The sequence below is a fragment of the Lepisosteus platostomus genome, chromosome 10, assembly GCF_059453375.1.
Source record: "Lepisosteus platostomus isolate fLepPlt1 chromosome 10, fLepPlt1.hap1, whole genome shotgun sequence".
In the NCBI taxonomy this organism is placed as follows: domain Eukaryota; kingdom Metazoa; phylum Chordata; class Actinopteri; order Semionotiformes; family Lepisosteidae; genus Lepisosteus; species Lepisosteus platostomus.
The window spans coordinates 26,724,903-26,736,547 of NC_142620.1; the positions used below are offsets into that span (position 1 = coordinate 26,724,903).

Consider the following 11,645-nt stretch of genomic DNA (forward strand, 5'->3'; position numbering starts at 1 on the left):
AATACAGTCTTTGCTGTGCTCTAGAGGATCCTTGTGATATTTCGAGCTGTTGGTGAATGATAAGTTAAATCATTTTCGTAGTTAGAAATTATGGAACACTCTGTTAAAAGCAAGGCAGTTTTTATGTCCGTTGCAGTTCTTTTGAAACTGAACTTGTTTGAATTGACTGAGCTCCGTGCTGTACCACACAATGTCTGTTTTTTTTGTGCTGTCCTACTGTACTTCCTACATTGAAAATACCCGTGAAACCGGTTTAATTCATCACAGCCAGCCCTCCCGCAGAGAGGGGGGTTGTACTCGTTAATGTCTTAGCACAAAGCAGAAACTTCTTGGAAAGATTACAGATTTTAATCGTCTTTTTTCTGAACCAGGGAAAATCTGATCATGTTTCTCTATAACAATAATAAAAAACTTTATTTTACATATCACCTTTAAAAGTGGAATCTCAAAACAATACAGTAGATGTAAACCACAGATTACAAAGTAAATACCCAGACAAAAGCAAACGCGTTTTTAATAAGATGCTTTTATTCGTTCATAATCCGACGATCTCAGGAAGACTAATGGGGGTCTGGCTTTTTTTCTGGAAAACCATAACTCTGGTCTTGTCCTTATTATTGTTATAGAGAAACATGATCAGATTTTCCCTGGTTCAGAAAAAAGATCTAAAGTGCTACACATAACTTTCTTAATTCGATGTATTTAAAGCAGTGAACTACTGTAGGTGTCACATAACATTCAGAAATACAATCACGTATTTGACAAATAAAAACGATTACAATCTAATCCTTCCACGTTTGATCCCAAAATCCCAAGAAATATAAATCTTGATGGGTAGAAAGCTATGCTGAAAGTTTATTAAGATACTTAGAAGACAAAGATACTGTATCAATTTATGTTGCATTAGCCTGATTATGATTAAAAAACACATATAATTAAACACGCGTTTGCGATTTAAATCAGAACACGATTTAAATCAATATAAATGTTTATATTGTAACGCATACTGTCCAGCCTCCATTTCTCTATAAAAATTTACTCTGTTGCACACACACACACAATAGAAGCAGGAAGCAGAAGCAGGGACCGTTGTCAGAAGGGAAGAAGGTGACTATTCATTGTTATCAAAAATGACTTAGAATCGATCATGTTGCGATATTTTGAAATATAAAAGTCAATTGATTGTCCATAATATCGCTATTCTATTTTTTCGAAGAAATGTTTGTTAAAAGAAAAGTCCAGCACCAGCTGGATTCAAACACACAACCTACCAGTTGTTAGTCCCGCACACAGACCAGTAGGCTACAAGACAGCTCGCATGAACAGGGAGGCGAAACAGCCCTACACAGCCCTGTCGCAGTACACGAATATAATCATACTGTTATTAAATTCTTTAGATACGTGTTTCCATATTATATTCCCTATTAATCAAATTCTAAAAGTATGCTTGTTGACTCTGGTATCACGTTAGTTAAAGACTTCGATGCTTAAAATGTTTAGGGAGAAATGGAATACTGGTGTGTATGTTTTCTTTAAAGTACCGAGACCAGCCATATACTGTAGGTTTAAGTTCCAAAATTAATATAGTTTATGGCCTTCACACGCGTTGCAATATGCTCCTATTCTTTTTATGCTCAGGTACTAAGATTTCCCTTCAGAGGTAAAATTCCATATAAATATTAAATACTACAATGGACACAGTAAAGACGTTTACTGAAAATCTTTCTACGACAGACCAACGGACCACGAGTGCCCCTGTCGGTCAACCAATCACGTACCGCGGTACCCTGCGTCATCTTGCGTCACGATGTGCAACGCCGTAGCCAATTACCTCCGGTACGTGTCTGTACCGCGCACTTTGAATGGCTGCATCTGTAGAGCGAGATAGGGCTTGTATGTAAGTGTTTGTTTTGTAAGTAGTTCACCTGTCATATGCAGGTTGAAGCAGCTGAGCAAGAGTGACTGGGGTGCTAGCTTGTGCATGTGGTCTATGTTTGCCTGATGCAGGCAGTGGAGACAGGAGATGCACTGCAGTGAGACTGGTCAGGTCATAGCTAGGAGAAGGCAGGCCCGTGTTCAGTGTGCAAGGTAGTAATGTAAGACTTTTGCTCTCTGTGGCTCGACAGAGAGGTTGAAATTATATTGCCTAGTTACTTAAAAAGGATTAAACAATAAATTGATTAGAATCATCTTCAAGTTAAAAATATGAAGGTACGAAGTATGGTGACAGTTGGTAATTAAAGTCTTTTTAAGAAAATTTAATTGTTTGATAATATTCCCTTTTTAAGGCCAACTCTTGTTTTTGGACATTATCCGGTTGAGTAATCTCACTTTGTTCCCCGGTCCTCATCAAAACAAAACACAAAACACCCAGCACACTGTGATCTCACCATATAAAGGTGTGAAATACAGTTGGGTTAATAAATTCTAATTTAGTTAAATAAAAGCCCTTCTAAAAAAAGGTTTTGATTCTAGATTTAAAAGAGCTCAGGGAAGGTGATTCTCTGATATCCTTAGGGAAACTGAGAGACTTAAGAAACCTGATATCTATAAAATCTCAAATATCTACTGTGCGACATTTCTGAAACAGCTCAAAAGACGATCGCAGATCCTCTAACGTGAATGCCATTATGGACACATCATCAATTACCTATACACAGCACCTGTAATACAAAGGACCACTAAAAACTAAAACAAGGTCATGCTCATCAAGAAAAAAACATCCAGCCTGGCTCCACAAAATGAATAAAAGATCCTGGAGCAGGCCCCAAATATGTTACATCCCTACTATATTTATATCCAGGGGAAAGTGGGAAGCAACATAAAAGCATGCAGACACAATCTGAGTAACAATAAAAAGTGTATTTGCAAAAAATAGTTATTACACAAGTTTAGAACATGTACTTGTAAGATAAAGATCACAGTAACACAATTACATTCAAACTAACACTCTGTAACATTCCTAAAACATATTCCTAACCACATAGACCACTGCCTGACCACCAACAAGATCCTAAAATTCTCAGCAGATAGAATCCAACCGCTAACTTCCAATAAGTCAATAAAACAAGGTGTCATAGGTCGGAAACAGAATTCTTCTTTAATGGCATAAACAGAATGTCAACGAATGGGGCTATTTATAATGCGGATAACATACAGATTCAGCCATTCAAAACACATGGAGTATGCTGCGTTAAAACGTGGTAGTGATGGCACATTATACCGCACCTTATAAAACCTTGTAAAAGGGGTGGAGCTAATAAAGCTTAATGTCCCATGTACAGTATTTGAGGTGTCACCAGAAAATGCCTGGTTTCGAATCCCAGTCACTACAGAGGGATAATCTTTTTCCAATTAAGAATTTAAATTTAATTTTAAACTGTGTATTACAGCATGTTAATCATTAAACATTAAAAAGTCAGTATATTTTATAAAAAGCAAGATTGCTCAGTTGGACAAAAGTACACAACCTTCCACCTTCATCATAAATAATTTAATTATTCATAAACATTTTACGCATCAGTCTTTAACCTGGTAACTTAGTGCGTTCTGGTTTTAATGTGCGTGTTTTAACATTATTAAGCTTATATTGTGTACTTCATAAAAAGTTATAATGTTTTATCCTTTTCTAAGAATAAGTAAGTAAGCAAGTAAGAACACCACTTGCTGTTATTGTAAAAAGATAAATGTAGTAATTTAATATCACTTGATTGTTATATGAACATGGAATCATATTCATATAACATATATATCACAGGTGGACATTTCAGAAACATTTTGACATTCGTTTCTTTTTAAAAAAAAAACTTTCATTGTGCTTGTAGTGGTAATTGACAAAGCACTGCACCCAATGGTTCAAAGCGCGATCAGAGTATTACTTTTGGTTTGTTTCTTATATAGTAAATACATAAAAATAGTCCATTATTATAGCTTGTTGTTGGCTGAGATTCTGACTGGCTAAATTCCCCTCATTTAGCTGAAATGGATAAAGAAATCATGCAGTAGTTATATGTATTAAAAAGTGCTTTATTAACAGACACTGCACCTCAAACCTGTGTTGTACAGTGATATACTGATGTACGTGGGTAATGTCATCCCAATTAAACAATGTGTTTATTGCGCAAATGCTGCTAAACTAAAAATTAGACGCAAGCAGAGAATTATTGGACAATGTTGTGAGGCTCTGGTGGAATTTCTCTGTAAACTGAAGAGTTAAAGAGGAGACACATTGTGTATTGCTTCTTTTACACTTGTAAGAACATTCCAAAGTTAATGCGACATGAAAGATATTACCTTTTAAATCTGAAACTGTTAACTCCACTTCACACCTGCATGTCAAGATCACAGTTTCAAAATAAAAATAAATTTCAAACCTTTGATTGGATGAGAACGTCATGATTGTTTCGCAAGGATGTGAATTGTGACAATTTGATACAGTTACTTTTTAATTTACTTTTGTGTTGCTGCAGTAGCTTGCAATGGCTGGATAGTTGCTTTGTCTGTCTGTCTGTCCGTGGGGGGAAGGGGGAAAGGGAGCGGGGCAGCTCTCCTTGACAACTGACACTCCTCCATTCGCTTAAGTGGAAAAATTAGTAACAACGCCAATGTAAATGTCATATGTACAATTTGTTGAAAATACAAATGTTAGGTTCTCTAAAGCTTTCTCAGTCAAGTGCGCTATTTTGTCAGCAACCTGCTACTCTGCTTAACACCTGTAGAAAACATAATTTTCTTTCTGTATGGAATGCGTGTTGCATTTACAAAATTAAAGTGTTTCAAATCTTTAAGTAAAATGAACTTACAGTTTACACAAAGACTCAAACTACAGTATGGAAAAACGAGTGTTAAGAAAAAACAGGACATTTGATTGCTGGATGCCTTATATTTATTTTAAAAAATGAAATAAAAAAATAATATACAATGACGTGTTCCTGCCTAACTCAAACATTGCGTGACTTTAAAAGCCGTAACAAATGGTTCAGATAACAGAAAGTCATCTTGCTCTTACAAGCCAATCTGTTAAGCAGAGTTTGTGTTAACACAACTTTGTCTGTGAGTGAAAAAAATGACCACGGGCACTTTTCCCCCATATTCTCATGTACGAGTAGAATAGGTGAACCTTCCAATGAAAGACCTTCCTTTCACCCAAGACTGGAAACAGTCGAAACTCGCCACACCCAGACTGTTTACTCGATCAACCTTTTTTAATAGCCTTGCAAATGCGCTCACAATGTAGGATATTCACTCAACGCGCCACAGGTGTCAAACCATTTGGTTTCCTTTGCAAATTTTTTGCTCCATAGCCTCTGCTTTAGCATTTATACAGGATGCCTATTCCAGAGATATTTTCATTGTTGATAACTATGCGGGGAGAGCATGTAGATTCCAAATTTGTTCCTTAAAAATACATAACCAAGTTATGTACTCTACATTGTTCTATTTTGTCTGTGAGTGAAAAAACTGAATTACAGTAAAGTTGGGTATGCATAATTAGCAACATGGGGTCATTTTTATAATTTCACTATTATTATCAAATCCCTCAACTCGTTCATTTCTGGTTATTTTGGAAACCTTTTGACATGTTTCTTTTAACTACATTGTTGTCGATATTGTAGCAATAGACAAAATGAAACGCTTGGAGTTTGTAATGTAGGGCGCTATGAACGAGTTAAACTTTAATGCAGGACAAATAAATATATTTCCCACAAGCTATACTGTAGTGGAAGTACAGTAACAGTACTGTGAACTTTGAATGCCTGCATCTGTATATTGTATAGAAGAACTGCACTACCTGCCATATTACAAACAATTCCACATTTCTGTTTGTATTAAACACAAACGGTAGTGAAGCAGATAGTTGTGTTAATCACAATGATTTTGTCTCACAACTGCCCCCAAAGGAGATCACAAGAAAGGAAAGAAATCCTCTAGAATAAAAAAAATAAATCTTCTTGGCCTAGGTTGCTGTCTGATAAAACTGGCAATTTAAAACTGCAATGAAACTGTAAACAAGGGGTTTGCATGCACAGATTAAGAATAAAATTGTGCTGGTTGTTACTTAACCAAACCAAGGACTTCAAAGCAAGTGATACATTGTTCAATCTTGCTACTCTTCATACAGGACTTAGTCCAGGTGTAAAGAAGGCTCCATGGCCGAAATGTTATATTTTCTTTCTTCTCTTTTCAGAATGAAATAAACCTATAACTTGTTCCTTTGCAATCTTTCAGGCTGTGAGGATCAAAGATCTCCCCAAACACATTTCCCATTTTACCTCAAACAGCCATGCCTTCGTCTGTGTCTTCACATTAGGGTTTTCACAACTCTTATTGCAGGAAGACATCCAAACCCCAAATTACTAGGATCCTGAACTCATTCCCCTTCTTTCAATGACAGACTCATTTTGTTTTGACTTCACACCTTTCTTGACTTCTCTTAACTTGACCACTCCTTCTCTCCTGCTCCCGCCTCCTCTCCACCCCTGGCTTTTGTTCTTCCATACATTGTTTCCTCTCACCCTCAAACTTGACGAAGGCTCCACAGCTGAAACATTGTGTCTCTTTTCTTTTCAGCATGGAATAAACCTTTACTTGTTCCTCGTAGCCTACCCATGCTGACAAAGCTACCTACTTGTATTGTTTTGGTATGAGAAACCCAGCCTACTACTGATAAAAGAATGAATCTATGGGAAATTAAACTCAAAATAAATGGCAAGAAATATAAAAGAACAGAAATGTAGGCACTATTAGGGTAGGGTGTATAAAAATGTGCAGACGTGTAGAGATTTCTTCTTGGATGACCCTTATCTTGTCACTTGAGATGAAGATATGAGTGGTGAATGAGTTATATCAGACCAACAAGACTGAACCTGTACCAGTACACTCAACCAACAGCATTATGTATATAACTCACAAAATTAGGTGATAAACAGTACAATCGCAGTTTAATTCCCCATTGTATTAACAGTTAAACATTTTAAAACAAATCTGAAAAAAGAAGTTGTTAACCCTGCTGAAAGTGTACTCACACCTGCATATGTGATCACGGTTTTTGTTCTGATCATACGGAATGTGTAAAGCTTCAGTTTTTTAATTTTTAATTTTTTAATCGCGTAACATAAACATATTACCGTATGCAAACTGTGCTGTATACAGTATGTATATGTATATTTAATGTCTTAACTGTGCCCGTTTAAGTATTGAATATTCATATCTAATTTTACCACTGAAGGGAAATCTTAGTAGCTGAGCATAAAAAGAAGAGGAGCATACTGTAACGCGTGTGAAGGCCATAAACGATATTAATTTTGGAACATAAACATACAGTATATGGCTGGTCTCAGTACTTTAAAGAAAAAAATACACACCAGTATTCCATTTCTCCCTAAACATTGTAAGCTTCGAAGTCTTTAACTAACGTGATACCGGAGTCAACAAGCATACTTTTAGAATTTGATTAAAAGGGAATATAATATGGAATCGCGTATCTCAAGAAATTAATAACGATATAATTATATTCATGTTGCAAAAGAACTGCAACGGACATAAAAACTCCCTTGCTTTTAACAGAGCGTTCCATAATTTCTAACTACGAAAATGCCAGGTGAAAGGATTTGTAAACATATTTTGTTAAAGCAAGTCAGTTTTTTCCGCAACACATAAAATACATTTTTCCAAGAAAGTTTAGCCTTTGTCACTAATGAAACCACTAAATAAAGACATAAATATAGAAATCTTAAGATTTGTTTTATTTAATGTTGGTAGCAGGATGAACTGTCAGAGTGTATATTTTGTCGCAGAGTTGCTGCAAGATGTTAACAGTGAAAAAGGTATTTAGAAATGAGTTATTTCAAGATGAAAAAGAAAACATACACGAAACATGGTTTCATTATGACCAGAATCGGTCTTGAGATATTTTTAACTTGATTTACAGTATTTGAGAGGTATGTCTTAACACCGATACTACAGTGCTTAAGTACTGCTCACGTATATGTTTCTAGGTTTATATTATGCATTTCATACGGTCAAATTACTTTTGAGCAACTAATAAGAAGCGCGAAACGGTATGCGTTTTAGTTTCGTTTTGTGCTGGGACCCGTGGATTGATTCGAGATATCAAGTACATACAAGTCATTTTTTAAATGTTGTAGTTCGTCTTGAAAAAATGTTACGAGTACATCATCTATCAACAATTACACAGGTTCTGTTTCCATATTGCGGATTTTGGTTACGTAATATTATTTTCTAGATTTCACGTTGTGAATATATGATTTGGGCAAACAGAGCCGCAAAGAAGTACATTATTGGTTGTTGTTTTTTTTTTGCAGTTTTATCTAGAACAAGCGATGCTTAAACCTTTGTCTGATTCTTGTGAAACTATCCACACGACAGTTACAGTACCTAGGAGTTGACTTCAGTGATGTCACTGATGGGATGTTTCTAAAAATCCATCCTCTGTAAAACGTCTTCTCTAGTTGTCCTGCATATGTATTCGCTAATGAAGCTGTGTGTTCTGAGCCTGGATCTCTACATTTCTGTATGAACCAGCTTAGAGGGCTAAAGACAGCTTGTGTTTAAATTGAGTGTAAGGCAATTAATGCTTCTAAAGTCATGGTCAGCATTTATTTTTGTACTGTGCTGTAAACTTGTTCTGTGCCAAGTCACATTATTGTATAGCGTTTTTATAGCGTTATCAAATCCGGTGGCGCTGTGTGTTAGTTTACTGACTCCCATGTCACATGGTCTGTGATTGAAACCTGTAAAACCGGTTTAATTCGTCACAGCCAGCACTCTTCAGGTGTCAGGGTCTTCTGCTCAGAATGAAACGCTAAAATGGTTGTGTATATTCTAATGGTAGTGGGGGCAGGGTGTGTGGGAACAGGTTTGGTTGAAATTGCATTGGAGATCTATGTTCTTCACACCTGAAACATTTTCTCTGAAAGCATTTTCTTCGCAGTTTAACAGATCTTGTTACAGCATGTTACAGTTTACTATTATTAACCATATTAATTTTAAGTGCTTAATGTAAAATCTTGTAAAAATATATTTTCATTGTTCAAATATACATTAAGTCTGACTATCATATAATAAGTTAAATACAAAACTAAAGAAAAAATAGGGTTAAATATAATTCAAAATATTTTGCTAACAATGTTAACTGTTTATGAATAATAAAATGTATTAACTAAGGAGTAGGATGGCACAGTTGTTAGTATGTTTTTTGTTTTGTTTCTTTTTCATAAATACAACAGTAGTACCTGATGTCTCAGTGGCTTTCAAAATTAAATTATGCATGCAAACCTGTGAACTAGAAAGATAACTAAGATATCCATCCATTATATTCCATAATATCCATGAAATATATGGCGCTGAAATATGTGTGACGCAGTGGTGGCCTGACACGGTGAGGTGCGCTTGCAGCTATGTGACGCAGTGGTGGCCTGGCACGGTGAGGTGCGCTGGCAGCTGTGTGATGCAGTGGTGGTCGGGTATGTAGAGGTGCACTGGCAGCTGTGTGTTGTGACGCAGTGGTGGCCTGGCACGGTGAGGTGTGCTGGCAGCTGTGTGATGCAGTGGTGGCCGGGCACGGTGAGTTGCGCTGGCAGCTGTGTGGTTTGACGCAGCTGGTGGCATGGCACGGTGAGGTGCGCTGGCATCTGTGTGATGCAGTGGTGGCCTGGCACGGTGAGGTGCGCTGGCAGCTGGGTGATGCAGTGGTGGCCTGGCACGGTGAGGTGCGCTGGCAGCTGTGTGGTGTGTCGCAGTGGTGGCCTGGCACGGTTACATGCGCTGGCAGCTGTGTGGTGTGACGCAGTGGTGGCCTGGCACGGTGAGGTTCGCTGGCATATAATGAATATATTTCCATGGATATAATACAACTGTTATTATTGATCACCGAATTATTGTACTTGACATGACTTCATTCAGCCTTTCCTGAATGTCTATGACAGGCAGAGAGAGTGCTGTTTCTGGTGCGATCTTTTGCAGCTGACATTTCACTGTTTTAAACGAACAAGAAATTAGATTGCTCATAAATCACTTATTCTATATAAACACAGAGTAATTGCCCTCCGAAAATCCTCTTTTTCTTGTTCGTTTTAGAGACCTTGATCGAAACTGATTTTAGATGTCAGAAAGGATTTATTTTCTCTGTATTTCCTACATTGCTTTGTCGAGATTTTAACTTTATATCTAACTTTATATCTAGGCTCAGATTTCAACTATAAATCGTACAGTGATTAATAGCAGTAAATACTGATGTTTTGCGCCCTCCTACCACAAAAATATATGTTTAAAAAAATGTCATGTTCCCATAAAAAAGTCATGCCTTGGAGTATAGACCCCCAAGGGAATGCCATAGACTCAAACTGCAAAATAAACACATACAGAAAGAAAGTATTTGTATTGTAATTGCAAATCCTGGTACTGTATGAGTGATTGGTATGACTTTCCTCATTACAAATCTCTTATTAGAATTTAAATTTCTCTGTAACTCCAGGTCAGAACAGAGAAAATGTAACTGCCTTAAGGAGTTTACGATTATGAAAAATAGAAGGATAAGCATGATACGTATGTCTTCTGTCATTTTCTAAGTCATGTTACTGAGCACCAAATCTTATTGAGAATATTAATCCATTTAAGGTTTATACCATTAAAGTAACGGTTTATTCCATGCTGAAAATGTTTGTACCAGACTTTTTTGAGGCCTGTTTAATTGTGTCTGAAGTCTGATGTAAATTTTATTGTTAAAAAGATCCATGAAAATGTCACTACTAAAGTTAGCTGGTACTGTTGGTATTGTAAGTGGCAAGTAGAGCTAAACACTAAGTTATGAATGCAGTCGCAATTGGTGCTTTACGGCCATTGTGCGATACTGATCTCCGTGCTTCCTCCCTCCCTTGGTGCCGCCTCCCCCTCCTACGCAGCGCAGTGGACGGGACGCTGTTTTCAGAGCCTCTGATTGGGGAAAAGAAGACCTGCTGATCTGTTCTACATACCAGGAAGACAACAGAATTAGATTTTTTCTATTCAAAACGTGTGTTGTTTTTATGAAATTCGTGTATTTTAAACGTTTAATTAAGAAGTAGGAACCTTACAGCGTACACAGAGATTCTAAGCTGATCACGAGGAAGAAAACTCACCCGTTTTATTAACTATCGAAACCTGTTTTTATTGCTTTTAAAGTCGTGCAATGTCTAAGCAGGAACACATCATTATATCTCGTTTTTTATTTATTTTTTAAGAATTAAAAAAATCATTTTCCCAGTCTAATTTTAAAGACCTCTACTTTTCACAGTCTGTACATAAAACTATATACACAATACTGCTAACAGCAGGAAAATTCCTATTCTTTACTCAGCAGCTTATTAAAAACAGCACCCATGGTGTTCAAACCGATTTTTTTTACACAGAAGACTGACACAGCTTCGCGTTGTGAATCTGTTTTTCTAAGAAAACATATTTCGGGCTCACATGGCTTTGCGCCTTACACCCTGCGGTACCGCTATGTACATACAGTACGAACATGTTGTGATATTTAGAAATATAAAAAAAAAATCAATATGGTGCCGATAATATTTTCTATTTTAGTTTTTCAAAGAAATGTTTAATTGTTAAAAGAAAACACACTGCAACATCTGGATTTGAAC

General features: G+C 36.6%; 1 protein-coding gene across 1 annotated transcript in view; it reads left to right on the forward strand.

Annotated features, from left to right (window-relative positions):
• smoc1 (SPARC related modular calcium binding 1) overlaps positions 1-11,128 on the forward strand; it is a 329,006-nt gene extending 317,878 nt beyond the window's left edge. Inside the window, exon 14 of the mRNA XM_088648925.1 lies at positions 10,923-11,128. Within this exon, the coding sequence (XP_088505051.1) occupies positions 10,923-10,957 (35 nt within the window). The 3' untranslated portion in view covers positions 10,958-11,128. The remainder of the gene's footprint in view (positions 1-10,922) is intronic.
• Positions 11,129-11,645: the final 517 nt, after the last annotated feature.